This window comes from Squalius cephalus, assembly GCF_949319135.1.
Source record: "Squalius cephalus genome assembly, chromosome: 1".
Lineage (NCBI taxonomy): Eukaryota > Metazoa > Chordata > Actinopteri > Cypriniformes > Leuciscidae > Squalius > Squalius cephalus.
Genome location: NC_137122.1, coordinates 15,785,821 through 15,804,563, shown reverse-complemented (window position 1 = coordinate 15,804,563; position 18,743 = coordinate 15,785,821). Strand labels below are relative to the sequence as shown.

The 18,743-nt window shown below is 37.7% G+C and overlaps 2 protein-coding genes across 3 annotated transcripts in view; one reads left to right on the top strand and one right to left on the bottom strand.

Moving 5' to 3' along the window:
- Positions 1-1,651: 1,651 nt before the first annotated feature.
- The window catches only part of LOC307171109 (uncharacterized protein), a gene marked incomplete at its 5' end in the record, with an annotated part of 137,346 nt that continues 120,254 nt past the window's right edge, over positions 1,652-18,743 (top strand). Inside the window, one exon of the mRNA XM_079892520.1 lies at positions 1,652-2,489. Coding sequence (XP_079748646.1) covers positions 1,652-2,489 — 838 coding nt within the window. The remainder of the gene's footprint in view (positions 2,490-18,743) is intronic.
- The window catches only part of LOC307167055 (E3 SUMO-protein ligase ZBED1-like), a 28,799-nt gene continuing 27,017 nt past the window's right edge, over positions 16,962-18,743 (bottom strand). For both annotated transcript variants that reach the window (XR_013822728.1, XM_079885950.1), the window contains 2 exons: positions 17,737-18,323; positions 16,962-17,636 (listed from right to left, as the gene is read on the bottom strand). Coding sequence is in view for 1 of the 2 variants with exons in the window: in XM_079885950.1 (XP_079742076.1) it covers positions 17,481-17,636; positions 17,737-18,323 (743 nt within the window). In the remaining variant the exon portion in view is untranslated. The remainder of the gene's footprint in view (positions 17,637-17,736; positions 18,324-18,743) is intronic.

The window sequence follows — 18,743 nt, the reverse complement described above, 5'->3', positions numbered from 1 at the left end:
TTTAAAGCCGACATCTGGGCACATTTCGGCTTTTATGAACAACCTGGTAAGCACGACCTGCAGAAGACACGCGCTGTGTGTAAATCATGTCACGCACAAATAGAATATGCAGGAGGTAATACCACTAACTTGATAAACCACGTTAGCCGTTTTCACCGCGAGCTGTTAACGCCTGGCAGAGTCTGGCTGCTTTAGAAATGCGAGGATGAGCTCCAACGTCACCCGAATCCACAGCCAAAAACAAATCATCCACCCGCCCCAATAACTTTCTCTGATTTAAGTATCTGCACCCGATGGTCAAATTACAATTATTCTGTGTTGTTACGCGTGATTATAAATGGATGATCGTCACCTTCAAGAGCGGATTCGGCGACGGTTGATGCGCGCAGCTTTAATGGTAACATAATACACTGATGAATGAGCGCTGCTGTAAAATGAACATTCCTTTAAAACAAAATGTATTTGACAGATTTTCCTTTTCTTAATGGCATAAACAAGCGTTACTCCCTTGAAACTTGAACTGGAATGTCACTGTTTCTGTCACTGCGACTTCCCGAACAGGCGAGCACACATCACATTTGAAGTAAAATTTAAAATTGAGGATGCGGTGCATAGCGATGCATCGTGATATCGAATTTAATTGAATCGATGACATGATAATCACAATCGACAGACTGATCTCATGAAATGGCGTATGTATGACACGCCAATTCGTATTTCCATTTTTGGCGTGTTATCAACACGCACAATCGCTTTTCAGTGTGTTTATCAACGCCGTTGATTTACGTTACATTACTGTATATAAATATATATGACCTACCCCAACCGCGTCCCTAAACCTACCCATCACTCGGGTTAATACCATTTATGAGTGTTCCCCTACCATCCTAGAAAAAAAAATATTGCTCCCCAGATGTAGATATACATTTTCCTCCGTTTCGCTCGGACATTGAACGGCGTACACATACACGCGGAATCAGTCGGACGTTTAACGGCGTACACATACACGCGCGTGGACATACACGCGGAAAGCTCAAAATGCGTATAAATAACACGCCACTTGACTTGAAAGTGGCGTGTATGTTTACGCAAAGTCATGATGTCATGTTGCAATCGAACCGAACCGTGAGACCAGTGTAGGTTCACACCCCTACTTGCTTCATTTCTAAATGAATCAGTCATTATGAACAAATCGTTTGAATGAATGATTCAATTAATCACTCATTTAGACATGGACTTGCCGCCAAATACTGGTGGTTTTATTTTCATATTTATTTATCCATGACAGGCCCGTACCGAACAAAACAGACTCAGCTAAATATTGTTTCATTATTGTTATCAGAAAAATCCTAACAAATATCGAGATATTTATCGAGAATATTGCACACCCCTAGGCAGGATTATATAAATGTTAATATTACATTAAATATTTATGTCATTAATAGTGCCCTGAAAATAATTGTTGAAAGATCAATGTACCTCATTCATGCAATTAATTTATGAAAACACACCAGAATTATGATAATATTTTATAGCAGTTGTCTACTAGTACGTTCTGCTATTACATCAGGGCTCACTTTCATATTTCTCTCTTCAAATTATTTGTCTGTGCTGAAAACGAAATGAAACCTTTTCTTTAATTTCAGACCTGATGGAAGTGAAGGAGGAGAGTAAAGAACTGCGTGAAGTGAAGGAGGAGAGTGAAGAACTGAGTGAAGTGAAGGAGGAACATCATGTCAAACCTGGAGAAAAACCTTTGAGTCACTCAAAGACTAAAGAGACATTTTTAAAGAGAAGAGCCAAGAAATCTTTCACCTGCACTCAGTGTGGAAAGAGTTTCCCAAGCAAACATAAACTTGAGTGTCACATGAGAGTTCACACTGGAGAGAAGCCGTTCACATGTGATCAGTGTGGGAAGAGCTTCACACAATCATCAAACCTTAAGAGTCACATGAGAATCCACACTGGAGAAAAGCCACATATGTGTGTTCAGTGTGGAAACCGTTTCAGATGGAAAAGTAATCTTCATGATCACATGAGAGTTCACACCGGAGAGAAGCCGCTCACATGTGATCATTGCGGCAAACAATTTCATGGATCATCAACCCTGAAGAGACACCTGACAGTTCATATGAAGGAGAAGCCGCATTCATGTTCTGTGTGTGGAAAGAGTTTTTCACTGCTGTCATATTTACATGCACATCAGAAAATTCATACTGGTGTGAGAGAGTACGTGTGCTTTGAGTGTGAGAAGACTTTCATTACAGCGAGCCTTTTAAAACAACACCAGAGAATTCACACTGGAGAAAAACCTTACAAGTGTTCACACTGTGACAAGAGATTCAATTATTTATCAAGTCTGAAAAAACATGAGAGGATCCACACTAGAGAGAAGCTGCCCTCATGTGATCAGAGCGGATCTAGTTTCAGACACAAACCAACTCTTAGGCATCACACGAGAGTTCACATTGGGAAGAAGCAAGAGTCAGGTGTGAATCACATTATTATTCATGATGTTTCACACCTCCCCGCATACAGCCATTCTAACATTAATGGCCCTATTTTAATGATCTAAGTGCATTATCTAAAGCAAAATGTCTTTAAATAACAAAAAAATACTGCGTCATTTACTGTAGACTTTCTGCTATTACATCAGGGCTCACTTTCCTATTTCTCTTTTCAAATTATTTTGCTGAAAATTAAATTAAACCTTTTTCTTTCATTTCAGAGCTGATGGAAGTGAAGGAGGAGAGTGAAGAACTGAGCGAAGTGAAGGAGGAGAGTGAAGAACTGAGTGAAGTGAAGGTGGAGAGTGAAGAACTGAGTGAAGTGAAGGAGAAGAGAGAAGAACTGAGTGAAGTGAAGGAGGAGAGTGAAGAACTGAGTGAAGTGAAGGAGGAGAGTGAAGAACTGAGTGAAGTGGAGGAGGAACATCATGTCAAACCTGGTGAAAAACCTTGGAGTCGCTCAAAGAATAAAAATATGTTTTTAAAGAAAGGAAGAGGCAAGAAATATTTCACCTGCACTCAGTGTGGAAATAGTTACACAGCCAAACATAATCTTGAGATTCACATGAGAATTCACACTGGAGAGAAGCCGTTCACTTGTGATCAGTGTGGGAAGAGTTTCATACAAAAAACACATATGAAGGAACACAAGAGGATCCACACTGGAGAAAAAACACACACATGTGATCAGTGTGGGAAGAGTTTCGCACAATTAACATGCCTTAAGAGACACATGAAAATCCACACTGGAGAAAAGCCACATATGTGTGTTCAGTGTGGAAACCGTTTCACATACAAACATCATCTTGATGTTCACATGAGGATCCACACCGGAGAGAAGCCGTTCACGTGTGATCAATGCGGCAAAACATTTAATGAATCATCAAGCCTGAAGAGACACCTGAAAGTTCATACGAAGGAGAAGCCACATTCATGTTCTGTGTGTGGAAAGTGTTTTTCACTGCAGCAAAATTTACATAAACATGAGACAATACATACTTGAGGAGCCACACTGAAGAAAACGTGTTTTCACTGCAGAACTAGTTTCAGACACAAATCAACTCTTAAACGTCACATGAGAGTTCACACTGGGAAGAAGCGGCTCAGGCTTTCGCTCTGAAATCACTTCTGCTTCTCATTCTGAAGAAAGAACATTTAACTGATCAGTGCGGTAAACAGTTTCATTGGGCATCAGTCCTGAAGAAACACCTGAAGATTCACACAAAGGAGAAGATTCATTCGTAATAATACAGCAGAAAAGACACGGTGGTGTGTGTTTCAGTTGTAAGACTTTAGAAATTAGATAAATGCCAGGCAGTCTGCTTGAGGCCCTGAGAGGGACAAAGGACCTCTCTGGAAATTAACATTTGAACTCACCCTTGTTCACTATCGAGATGAAAGTCTCACCTCTGAATCATCCTAATCTACATTCCCTCTCCTCATCCCCCACTCCTTCTCTCTCATGCTAAGATCACCTGAATTCACCCAAAAATCCATAGGTTTAATGTGAATAATTATCATTGAGTATTATACATGTTTGGTATCATTTGAAATGTCTCAGTGCGACTGGTACAAATGTCTTTTTTCCAAATAAGTTAAACAAAAGGTAATAAGGTTTTTAAGAGTTTCGAGATAACTGGCACACAAGGTAGGGTGACGAGATTTCTCAGAGTGGAATATGGGACAGACACAGAACCCACAGACCCACAACACCTACTGCACACAAACAAGTATTTACACTTAATAATATTGTTAGCTATGTAAAAATAAATAAATGTAGACTTACATAAAATTGCAGATCAGCGGGAACAAGATGGTGCAACAGCATCATTCACTGTTGCCGTTTTGTGTTTTTCACTGGAACCAATTTTTGTCAGCGTGCGCTTGTCTTTCAAGAGTTTATCATAAAATGCGGAGCAGTCCAGTCCGAAATTAATTCGTACGAAAAGCATTGCCTTCATTGTTGTTACACTCAGTCGAGATTTTTCATCCGTCCATGAACACGCTCCACAGGTGCAGATGTACCAGGCAGGCATAAAACAAACTCCACAGCCAAAGATAAGACTCCAAAGTTGAGTGACTTGCTCCCCATCTCACTAAACACGTCTGTCCATCTATCAGACAGCCACCTTGTATTTGTTCCACTCAGTGATGTGACAAGTGACAATGTTTTAGCACAGGCCCACTCATCAAAGACCATGGTTTCGTCAACCGATGTGAGAGCAGGTATTCTTGAGAAGAAGTTGCTGAGGCAGCTCTGAATGTCTCTTCATTCTCAGTAGGACCCACTCTAGTTCTTTTGTATTCTCCAGTGAGCAGCTCCAATTATCAAGGTAATCCACTGATGCTGAGTAAAAGGTTCTCACTGCACAATAAAAATCATCAGCTTTTATGTCACCAGCTTCAACAAGAGTGTCTAACTGTGTTTTGATGTCAGAGGGAATAAATGATTCTTCCAGCCTGGCCTGCAAGACATTTCTCAGATCATAAATGTGCAAAGCCACTGATATATTGTCTTGCTCAACTGTCTCCAGTGCAAGATGGAAACCTGCAGTTTGCTTAAGTGCAAATCCAAGCCAAAGTTTTGTGCAAGGGTTGCTGAATGTGTCTCTTAGAAACTTTGGGCACTTTTCTTGAGAAGGAAAGTATGCACGTAGACCATAAAAAAGGCAGTAGCACCTCAATGCAGTACACAAGATCCGGGGGGAGGAGTCGGATCTTATATAAGGGGTGGAGATTGGTAGGTTTAGGGGTGGAGATGGGTAGGTTTAGGGGTGGGTTTAGGGATCAGGGGGTGGAGACGGGTAGGTTTAGGTATATGTAAGGTGGGAGGAGTTGGATTTTATCCAACTCCTCCCCCTGGATTTTATGCTCTGCATTGAGGACCATCTCAAAAAAGGTGCAGAATTCGTTCAAGAGCTGGACCAAGAGAGAGGAAACATGTGCTACCATGCTGCAGTAATTTCTGATAGTCCAGCTGTACAAAGTCACAAAACTCCTTGAGCTCCTCTACGCGCACTGTATAGATATGAAAGTATTTGTATACCTTCACAGCAAAACACTCCAAATCAATCGGTAAGCAATTCACTGCTGTTTGCAGGGTATTGTGGATGATGTGTGCATTACAGCCAATGCCCAGAATATCCCTTCCTAGCTGCATTTGCAGCTTTCTCCAGATATTGCCTTTACCAGCTCTTTTAACACCGCCAAAGTTTGTGTTAGTGTTATCAGCACAAAGTGCAACTATTTTCTGAGCAAGGCCATGTTTTTCAATGACATGGGAAATGTAGGCACTTTGCAAATCCGATGTCTCACCTGGCAGAGATGAAAATTCAATTATCTTGACCTTTACACCCTCTAGTGGCTTGAAGTATCGCACAAGCACAGGGAACAATTTAATGTCTTTGTGGTTGGATGCATCTACAGTTAATGTGACAAAAGAGCACTTGTCCAAATCATGCTGGACTTCTTCCTCTGACAAAGGACCAAGAACGTTACATATTAGCTCAGCCTCCGTGAGCAATGGAAAAGCAAGCCCTGCAAATGTCACATCTTAATTTACTTGCCTCTGATAGTGACTCTCTTTTGAGAAATTGAAACTCTTTTTGAAGATCCTCGTTAAATGTACACGCACACTTCTTTGACATCTTTGCACCTGAGTCAAGCTTATCCGTGCTCTCGTCTCGTATACACTTAACTGTGACTTCGGATTATGCCTTCACTAACTGCAAGTTGATTGAGGGAATTGTGATTGGATGCAATTGTCCTTCTGCCTTCTCTTATTGGATGGATTTTTTTTTTCCTCTAAAATATACTATGAGGTGATTTGCTAGTTTTATTAGGCTATTCCGTATGAGAGGAGTACTCATGCTATCACTCAGAAAAAAAAAAAAAAATGTTTATATATATATATATATATATATATATATATATATATATATATATTAATGATGAAATACGTGACAAAACATGATTTTTTCATTGGTCGGGACACTAAAATTAGACTTGAAATACGGGACTGTCCTGGGAAAAACAGGACGTCTGGTCACCCTAACACAAGGAGGGCTGGTCTCTCTGGGTGTCCTACACCCAAAAGGTGTCAACTCTGAATGTAAATTCCCATTGTTAACAGATGTTTCAATGTGAAAGAGGTTCTGTCTATAATGAAATGCAGCAAAGGGCTCTTGGCGATTCTGTACTTCAGATTAGCCCGCGAGACTGAGAGCGGCTGAGAATATCAGCCTCATTTATATCTTAATGTCGGGTTCGCATCTCTTATCTTTAATCCAGAGCTTTTGATGTTTTGTATTGATTATCTTTGAATTGATTATGTAATTGGCATGATACATTTACCTGACATAATAAATTGTTACATTTGATTATTCTTACTGACTTTGACATTATTTTCATTAAAGAGTTAAAAAGAATAGTCAAACATTCGCTCACTTTAAATGATGCACGGATATCATTAAAACCTTTTCATTTATGGAGTCAGATGGAATAACGAGAAAATGCATATGAGAAAATGTATTGAAATACTTTGCCACGAGAAAGGACAGTAACACGTAGAGACTTTCCCCGCTGGTCAGATGCCGGACTATGGGCCGATCGAGTTCGAGTTAACACAGTCAAGTCAAGTCACCTTCATTTAAAATAGCGCTTTTAACAATATAAATTGTTTCAAAGCAGTTTTACAGTGATAACAGGAAATTAAAGTAACAGATATTGTTTTGGCTTTACAGCAGCTCCAGAATAAAGTTATTGTTTAGCTAAAGTTAGTTCTGATTGATTCACTTCCATTGCAAAGATCATTAGTGTTACGGCCCTTAATCTAATTTAGCTTGTTTAAATCACACAACAGACAAGGACCGAACATATAAAAAATCACAGACGATTGGGTAGCATTTCTGACATCAACCACGCCATAAGCTTTAATGAAAAGATAATAAAGCATCTCAGAAGATGGACAAACAATAATCATAAATTAACAACACAGGTAGGGCAGCTACAAGAAAACAGGAACCCTTAACTACACCTATTGTTCCAAGAGAGATCTTACCTAGCTCCCGAAAAGAACTGTAACGGGTGAATCTTCCGGGCTGCTTACCTTCGCTGTACTAAATAAATAACAAAAAGTTTACTAATAAAATAACACCACTACCTGGTAACATTATGCATGCCTTCGATGACACGATTAACTAATCTCTGAAAGGTTGCCGGGGCGTTTCGTAAACCGAAAGCCATTACTTTGTAATGTAGAAAATGATCTGGTGTCACAAACGCACTGATTTCTTTCGCACAATCTGACAAAGGCACCTGCCAGTAACCTTTAAGCAGATCGATTTTAGTGATGAACGCAGCATGTCCAACATGATCCACGCAGTCTTCCATACGAGGCAATGGATAACTATCTGGTTTTGTTACAGCATTGACGCGTCTAAAGTCAGTACAAAAACTAAATGTGCTATCAGTCTTTTTAACCAGCAAAGTTAGACAAGTTTTTTTTTTTTTTCTGTCTGTCGTCAAAATAACATAGTCAAGCTCACTCACCTTTTCTTTCACTTGGTAGGGACCATAATAACGAGCCTGCAATGCAGACCCAGGCACTGGCATTAGCACTAGCACCTTGTCACCAGAAGCGAAGCTACGAAGTCTAGCATGACGATCAAAGCGCTTTTTCATTCGTTGCTGTGAAATCTCCAAGTTTTCTCTGGCCAACTCACATGCACGGCGCAACTTGAAAAAAAATTCTGAGCCACGGACAGTATGCCCGAACACTAACTCGGCCTGACTAAAGCCCAACGACTCCTGCACTACCTCCCTCACTGCGAACATAACCATAGGCACTCGCAGCGCTTCTGTGTTGTACGTCACACGCATCACACACATGACCAGCATCGGCCAATAGTGAGCCTACATGGTGATGTGCAACACAGACGTGCTGCGCTAAAACACTACGTGAACTAACTCGAGACCATGAGAGAAGGAAATGAATAGTGGAATAAAGTCGTTATTTTTGTTTGTTTTTTGCGCACAAAAAGTATTCTCGTCGCTTGATAAACTTAAGATTGAGCCACTGTAGTCACTTGGACTATATTAACGATCTCTTTTATAACTTTTCTGGGCCAGCAAGTTTCAATCACTTAGAAGCCTATGGAGGAGGGAGCCAGCTCTCAGATTTCATCAAAAATATCTTAATTTGTGTTCCGAAGATGAAAGAAGGTCTTACGGGGTTGGAACAACATGAGGGTGAGTAATTACTGACAGAATTTTCATTTTGGGGTGAACTAACTCTTTAATAGGGTGATTTACAGGTTCTCGACTGGACCAAAGATTTTATGTGGGCTCAATAACCAAGGAAACACTCAAATACCCAAAATTAGTCAGATGCAAATAACAATTTTATTTTTGTACTATCCTATCATAGTATTAAAACAGCAGGTTGATGCAATCATGACCATGTATTTGAAATGAATGATAATCAGCAATAAGTTAGATTAGAGATGAATAATACATCTACGGACATTATAATATATTCAGCAAGTGGTTTCAAAGGTTGTTAAATACATACATTAAATCAGTTCATGTGATCACCTAACATGCATAATTTCATTGCACAGCAAACCTCAAAGCCATATAAATATTAATGTAGGTTTAGGAAGGATGGTTGGAAAACAAGCATATGTGGAGAAGTAGAAACTGTGAGCCATGCACTAATGGACTGTTTATGTCATCGTACAGAAAGAAATCTCATGTACTCAGAGCTGTCAGAAGATTAATTTCAAGTTATTTATTAAAAATCAGTTCTTTGTACTAAGGACGACGAGACAACAAAACTTGTTATTGACTTTTTGCACCGGACTAGACTATATTAGGATATAATCTGCTAAATCTATTAATTCTTCAAATGAACTGAGGAAGGCAGCAATACGCCATTGTATACGCCAAATACCAAAAGAAGAAGAAGAAGGTGAGGAGAGCAGTTCACGTTATCTGACACACCCCTATGCAGTATTGTATAAATGTGAATATTAGATCATTGTCATATTTAATCACTTCAGAAACGGGATTTGTGACTATAATGCCTTGAAAATAATAATTGAAATATCAATGTACCTAATTCATGCAATTAATTTATGAAAACACACCAGAATTATGATATTTTATACAATAATCGTGATATTCAAAGCATGAAATATTGACATCATGTTAATTTAGAGTGTGACAATATACTGGTATTGTTGATAACCACAATGTTTAAAATGAACAGGACTCTTATGATAACATGACGCGTAATTACTCCAGCGCCAGTACCTGGTTGACCTCTCAGGTGGCTGTATTGCACCTATACCCATCAAATAAGAAGACGACGCAGTGCACGCCCGCGCAGCTAATCTGAGAAGAATGTCGTCTGAGCGAGAGAGTGAAACACTCTGTCCACACCCGAAAAAATTAAGCTCACAACATCTCCTAAAGAAACCATCTCCTTAAAGGGGGTCGCGCACGAGAAGCGCACGTCTTTAAAATTCGAAAGCATTATTTTCTATGAGTGTACACACACCGGCGGAGTGTTAATTACATTAATTCACAGAAATCAGCTGCTTGAAAGAGAATTGCTGATGTTATCTGATTTTCAGGTGAGATTCTCAATTCATTCAGTTAACGGATGCTCTGAGGTAAAGTGTTCAGATCGCAGACTCAGCAACTATTGTATTTAATTGTACAATACAATCATAACATAGTACAGACAGGCATTATCTTCATTTCATAATGTTCTTAGACATAACAATATTGCTGGCCATAAACTGAGAAAGTGCGTGTCTGGTGTGCGATACCTCGAGTTGTCCTAGACTCGTCTACAACACGCGCTTTTGCACCTCCTGCTGGTGAGGTCGACTAACAGTAGATGAAAAGTATGCTCGGTAATCTACTGCTTTTCCTGCAGTTCCTGGACGTCAATGTTGAATTTACTGTCGAATTTGAACCACTGAATTTGTGGAAGCGAATTTGCAAAGCGAAATAAAATGGACCGAAAATTGCCTGTTGAATATTATAGGTTGTATTTTTAAACAGTTTGAATATTTTGGAAGTGAAATATGAAAGGTGAATATGGATTATTGAATTTTTAATAATGAAAATGTGTTTGAAATATTTTTAATTGAAATATTCACTGCTTAAATATTCAACCATGTTGAATTTCAGCCCATAAAAATGCAAGCCCTAAAAATACAATGCATTAAAATGCAAGCATGGTTAATGCAATGCCTATTTTTTTCAAGTAGTGCAATTCAACAGGCTTTTTATTTTGAAAACATTTGACATTATTTTACTTCCATAATTTTTTTCTGGCGTCTTCCTACTGAAATAAACATTTAGTGCAGCATCAGCGAGCATGAGGAGAATATGTTGAGTTCATTCAGACCTGAGCGATTTTGTGTTTGTTTGTGTGATTGTCTCGATGTTTGGAGTGAGAACTGTTAGAATGTCAAGTCGAGTTAAAGTGGTCATATAATGTAATTTTTGTACAAGCTAATATGATTATTTAGGGTCTAAATTAAAAGTTTGTAATATACTTTAATTAAAAATTCTCATTAGTATTGTAAGAAAACACTCATTTTACCTGGTCAAAAACAGCTCTGTTTTCAGCACGCCGTTTCAGTGCATGTGTCTTTAAATGATAATGAGCTTTGCTCACCCCGCCCCTCTGTTCTGTGCATACACCGTTTTTAATAATAATACAATAACCATAATGCGTTGTTCATTATAAACGTGGGTTTATGAATTATATTGAGAACGTCGTACATAGAAAACATGCCGTAATGTACCCTGAGTGTAAACAGCCGCATTCATCGTGAAGCGTGCAGCAAGCGATTTTCAAAGATTAATATAAATATTAATATAAAGGTTAATAAAACGTTACACTCACTTCTTCTTCTGGAGGTGCAGCAGGAACACGAATCGTTGGTACGGATCCTATTTTCAGGAGCAGCTTCTTAGCAAAACCAGCTTTATACTGACCTCATTTGTAAAGCAGTCTGGTGTGAAATGATTCGCGCAAACATGAAAGCATTGATGTTGATCGTGGGGAATTTTTCCCTTCGAAAACAAACTCAGCCACTGCGTCTTCAGCGGTTCGGATTTAGGAACATCAAAATGACTGCTGTGTTCGTTATTACACCCAAGAACAGAACACCACAATCGCTTAGAAGCCATTCTGCTCATAGACAGTGCTCCAGTATCAACAATAACTGCGCCAATGATTGCCAGCCCCTTACGAAAGAAAAATATATTTACCAATATATTACATGAAATATATTGTAATATATTGTAATGTATTATTTTTCCTTTCTATTTTCCAATATATTATATATTAGAATACATGGAATAATATATTTGTGATACATATATTATACAATATATTATATATTCATGTAATATATTGCAATATATTGCTAAATATACAAGCGATTGCCGCTTTCAATATATTTCAATATTGAACATGAATATATAATATATGTGTTTATATATCCCAAAATATATGCAATATTATATTTATAAATATACACCATAATGTATTTAGATTTATATGGGAAAATGTTTTGGTAATATATGTAAAGATATAGTGTCACATATATGTTTAATATATGGTAGAATATATTTTAAATATATGTAAAATTATATGGAAATATATACATGAAATATATGTACAGATGTGTGTTCAATATATTGTGGAATACATTTTAAATATATGTAATATTATATGAAAACATATGTACATATATATTGTAAAATATATACACAATATATGTGTACATATATGAGAACATGCCGAACAATGTATGTACATATATGGTGATATATACAGTATATGTACATGTAACATCTAAAATAGGAATACTTAATAAATATTCAACCTGCAATATATGTGCAAACCTTTATACAACATATTAACAGACTAATGGGTCATCTATCAAAAGCCACCTTTATTTTCTTTTAATCAGGCACAGATACTAAACCCAATTTGAGGTAGAGACCTACACAGGCCTTGCATATGGTCAGACAAAGGAAATGTGATTGAACTCTACATTTCTTAACAGTAAAACAGTTTTAAAGAGTGCCACTGAACAGAAAATATACAAAATATAAATTATAATTTAAAGCAATTTCAATGACCAATGTCTATTTCAAACCTTCAGCAGTGCTGTTATAAAATATAAATAAAATATCTATAACAAAATGCAAAAATAATTATGAATGAATAAAATATACAAACATTCATGGAACTGTGGAAAAGCAAAGAAATAAATTGTCAAAAGAACAGTCCGTTATCCTGGTTAGGAGTCCATCTTGGTTCTTCGCTGATTTAAACGACTTATCTTTTTTTAAACGACCACGCTTTTGCACTTCACCTGGTGTTTTAGCTCGCAGATTCTACTGTTGATGGATTTTCTGACATCAGCTTCCTTGGCCGTTGGAAACTGGTTTACAACAGCATCTGTGGAACAGAACAACGATTACTCTCCTGCTCCTCACTCCTCCTGCTGCCCCTCTGGTTCGCGAAAATCTCGACCCCCTCCCCCCGTCTGGCAGAGATGCAATCAAAACTGGAAAGCACCAGCTCTGAAAACTATTTACCTTGCAAAGTTTGAAGTTTCCTCGGGTCGAGAGCCTGCCGACGATCAGCAGAGGGATCCAGCTTGCTGACTCCTCCTTTCAGGTTGGGCTTGAGGAGGACATCCACACTGAAGAGCCCCATCAGTAGCACCCGTGCCATCCCATTGGGGGTGGTACAAGCTTTTGCAGTCTCCCAACAATGTGACGAGACAGTGACGGTTCCATCATTCCCTATTTTCACCTTTTGTAAACAAATAAACAAAATTAATAAAAAAATAAATAAGAGCATAAGCAAAGAAATAAACAAGGAAAATCACCACAAGCAATAGAATGCAACGAAGGGCAAAAACAAAGGTAATTGCCACAAGCAATAGAATGGCAAAAATGGTTTAAGTTTTAATGTTTGTTCGAAATTTACTAATTAATAAATACTTACTTGTGAAGGTCTGCAAGGTGTGCAAAGTGACGTTTCACCTGGGCCGTCACTCTCAGCATCAGGGTCATCAACATCTTTGTTGGTGGTGTTGTTAATGGAAACAACCTTTCTCACATCCACCAACAACGCTGGAATTTCTAAGAAAAAGTGCTACAAGATTATACAGACAGCAACCATAGAAGCCAATATGTGCCTGAAAACCACATCTCCAGTTTTCTAATATTAACCCATTTAGAGCTGAACTTGTCCAAGAAGCTACAAATCAATTGACTTATTAACATAAACGCATAGAAACAGGAACAAGTGAAAGGACTGACACTGACCTCCATGAATGTACAGTATATCATTCTTGTTTGCACACATGGCTCATTAGACAGTAGCAATCAGTATAATGATACAGACTGTTGACTAGGGCTGTAATCTCCCAGTCGATTAGTCAATTCTGATTGGTCGATTTTTTGCCGCGTTCATTCATTTCATCAGCACTAATTGCTAATGGGGGTGTTTTCAGAGCACCCCTGTTTCACAGGTAAGAGTCTGTCTTCAGAACACCCCCCTTGTTTTCACTTCTTTTGGATTAGCCCAACCCACTGGAGAAGAGCGACAGATTGAAGAAAGTAGGCTACTAGAAGGTTTGCTGTACACCTTTATTACTTGATCTGGTTTGTTTAATAAACATTCTTTTTTTATTATAGTGGATGTGCCTTTTGTGTTTAAGACTAAAAGCTTTAAGTTAATAGTCTATTCGTGTCTCAGCCACAAAGCTGAGCTCCTATGTTCAGCCTCTGGCTGAAATTATAGTGTCTGTCAGTTATTATAATACATAGGCTATATGACAAAAACAATTGTCTAAATTATGTTGCATATTCCTCAAAAGTTCTTGTGATATCACTAGTTGACAACATAGTACTATTTTCGGAAATCATAGGCTCTGATATTGCGCAGGTGCACGTGATGCAGACGTCAGAGCCGACTCGTGTGTCAGACTCATTTCAGTGCAAAATAATGAGGTCAAAAACGATTTAATATACTGCAAATAGCCTACTAGTTTTTTATGTTTATTTATAATTCATTTAAGCGGACAACAAGGCTACCAATTACTGCGCACAGTGCGCATCTAATTAATTTAACGTTTTTTTTTCTTAACGTAATTTTTAGTCGATTTTTAGTTGCAAATTTCAGGCCTTCAGTCGACCAAGATTTTCTTTGGTTGATTACAGCCCTACTGTTGACCGATGGTTGTTACTTGTTACTTGAACAATCACATGGAACAAATTGCAACCTCATTTCCTGCTTATACCTGTGTAAGTGAGTGACAAATATGTTTCTTCAAGGGTCAATTCCTCAGATTTCCCACATTCTCAAAACCCACCTTTTTAGACTTTCTTTCCCCTACTAATTTTAATTCTTCGTCATTTTAATTCCAGTGATATTTGTTCATTAAGTTCTTAGTATTTTAAATAGAAAGAAACAAACTTTATTAAGAAATAACTTTCTTTTGTGAAGCGTCTTTGAGTATTTTGAAAAGCGCTATGTAAATCTGAGGAATTTTTTTTTTTTTTTTTGGATTCTTCAAACATGCTCTGAAAATGTATGCGGCCAACCTATCTGACCACATAGGTGGGCAGCGAATGCCTTCTAGATTTAGAAAGCGTATTTAGAATCACTTTCAGGTCTAAATGGATTAATACCATTTGATATAGAGTAATATTTGATGATTTAATACTCAATACTTGCCTTTAACTGCCATGTTCCGCAGTTTGGTGTTTTCTTTCTGTAAGGCCTTGATCTGGCTCTGCGGGTCTCTGGTAAGGTCATTGTTTTCCTGGCTTGACGATTCTGCTCTGAACTGACTGTCCTCTGAGAGTAGTTCCACCTGTCTTTGTGCTGCAACCTTGGCCTTTTTCTATAGGGCAAAGATGTTCATTTGTAATATTTAATCATGGATAATCCAATACACAAATGATCCCTAATGTGATATCAATCTTTGCTGTTTAATTACCTGTTTTGGATTTCCATAGCCAGAGTTTTTGTTGCCAATACTGGTATCTTCATCACCAAAGTCTAGGCAGTTTGCTTTTCTCACCCTCTTGCCCGACATGTTATCTGGATAGAGTTCCCGCTCAGCAGCTCTGAGTGTAAAGAGTGTAGCCTCTTTTTCTACATTCATATAGAAGGATAGATTTTCTTAATGCCAATAATCAACACCATACAATGAATAATTATAAATACTACAGAATAAATAAAAAATAATTATGTGTCCCATTTTCAGACTTCTTTAAAGAAGTAGTGCCATGAATTGATTTGTTTTTTTAATTATGTATGTGTCTATGGATAGAATTGATTTTAGTCCTGTAAACCACTTGGCCAATGGACCTTGCAGTGATATACTATAGTGATCAACAAACTTAACACTTACTGTATTTAAAAAAAAAAAAAAAATGTTCCTTTGTACATAATCTTGAAGGTAGGGTAAGTGATTTTCTTTTGTTAAAATAATTGTTAAATAGCTTTATAGAGTTCATTAGAGTTCAGTAACAGGAGTTGTTTGTTTAGTAACAGGAGTCTCCATGTCTCTCTAGATCTTTATTAAACAGAAAATGCATTTTCAGTTTAGTTTCAGTTCCAATTTTGTCCAACCAGGAGAGAGAATTCACACAGGTTACAGATTAAACAATTTAAATTGGAAGTGATGACATAAAGAATTGAGCTGACAAAATTAGAACTGAAACATCATAAAATTAAAGCTAATATTGGCTGACATTTGTCACCTACCTGAAAAAATATTTTCTGTTTATTAAAGAGCTGGAGAGACATGGAGACTCCTGTTACTGAACAAACACTCTTTAGCAATGATTACTATCAGAATATAGCCTTTTAACTTTTTTTTGTTTTAAATGGCTCATGCTGTAATTACTTTTTAGCAAGTTCGACCTCTAGAATTTAATTGTATGCAATTTTATCTGCAGGGTGCAGTTAGTGTGGAACTTTAATAACCTCAAGCTTTAATGAATATGCATCTCTCAGTGCAATAGTCAGATGTGACTCTGTTGTAATAGTTTAAGTGTAAAACAGCATGCACTTACTTTTCGTGTTAATACTTTGTGTGTTTCCACATCATAGATAGAGGGAAAGTTGCACTAAAACGAAGTATCAATTTAGTAAAACATTCTCAAACAGAAAGACTATCACTTAAATTCTTAATTTCATTTATTTCTATAAACACTGAATGTTGACAGCTCTCAAATAAATGTCTTCACCTAAAACACGTACAGTCCAACATACAAAATGTGAAACAGTGTCGTCTGCTGTCTGAACAAGATGACTAAATCTAGTGGAGTAATAAAACCATCATTTGCGATGGTGCTGTCATGGTTCAGAAGAAAACAGTCAAGGATTCAATTGCGAGTTACAATGATGTTTATTAACACAAAGTAGTAGAAGGTAGAGCAGGTCAGAATGGAAGCAGGTGGGATCTCTCAGGCTCGGCAACGCAGGGACGCAATGGGCAGACAACGAAGCTGGAAACAGGCAGATAATCCTTCGGAAACACTCAAGTCCACAGCATGGGACGCAGGAGAATACGGTGAGTAGTAGGGCTGTGCGATATGGACAAAAAAAAACCTATCACGATTTCTTGATTTTTTTTCCGATTTCGATTCTAATCACGATTTTGACACAAACAGACATGCTTTACAGTTTTAAAGCATTCTGTGTGAATTTGAAACATATTTCCAAAGGAAACCAATTAGAACTAGCACGTCTCTAGAACAGACATATGGCCAAAATAAATAAAGATATAGCTGGAATGCACAGATACTTTTGAGCAAGCTTGCTCAATCTTGGGAAGTTAATTTGATATAGTTTCCACCATTGAAGAGGATCTTCCTCACTGTCGATAGAGGGAGTAAGCAGGTAGCTGTTCATCTCAGAGGCAATGGCATCTTCAAGCTGCAGAGATGCTGGCATGGCTGAGACAGTCTTAAAAAAGCTTCCCAGAGACTTTGTTTTTTTGCTGATGAAGGTAGATCTGTGTCTACATTCTGTCTCTCTGTGGTGCTCTCAGAATTCACTGCATCCTATGAGAACAAACACAACAGACAACAGAAAAATATTAAACCAAAATTATACATATTGACCCGTGACACTACCAGTCAATTTACCCATACACCAACTCACCTTGGCCTTGATGTTTGGAAGTTTGTCTACAGCAATGTAATTTGTCTTGAATCTTGGATCTAGGAATGACGCCATATCCAGCAGTTCTTGGGTATCTTCATCATCATAATTTTTATTAATGTACTCAAGAACATTGGATTTTATTGCGTTGGTCAGGTCAGAATCCTCATCATTCACAGCCAGTATCTTTGTGTTGAACAGATGAAGAACTGGCTTCAGATATAAAACGCTGACATAGTCCTCGCCAGACAGGGCATCTGTAAACTCCTGCAGGGGTTTCAGTGCCTTGCTCACAGATTCAAGAACATCTGTGTCCTGCCATTGTGGAACCAGGTGTCTTGTTTTGCGATCAGCTAAAAGGACCTGAGACAGAGCCTTCTGTTGTTCCAAAACTCGTTCTATCATCCGTTGCCTTGAGCCCCACCTTGTTGGACACTCTGTTAAGAGTGCATGCTTTGGAAGATGAAGTTCTTCTTGGACTTCAGTTAATGCCACCTTCTTCTTCCAACTATGAGAAAAATGCCCAACCAACTTTTTGAACAAACCTGTGGCTCTGGAAATGTGAGAGTCATCCTTAACTGCATTTTCTAAAATAAATAAATAAGACAAAGTGCATTTAAATAAAAAGCATTATCATTTAAATGAAAAACATCTTATACTGTACCAAAACTTTAAATAAGAGAAAACTAATAATGATTACAATACTGATTACATTACTAATGATGATTGCAATTCAGTGTTTTCCACAGACCTGCACTATATTTGTTGCGGCATATATTAGCAAATTATAATTTAATTTAATTTAATTAAAAACACTGCAATTATATAGGGCTGTGTAGAATATAATAGCAACTGAACACGCCGGAACATGTTCCGTCACCTCCGAATTTTGTTTTGTAGAAAACCTTTCTTTAAAGTGAATTTCGTTTTGTATAAATTGTATCTTAATTTTAACAAATTTTTCATCAACCAATTGCCTGGATTTAATGAATAAGAAATATAACAGA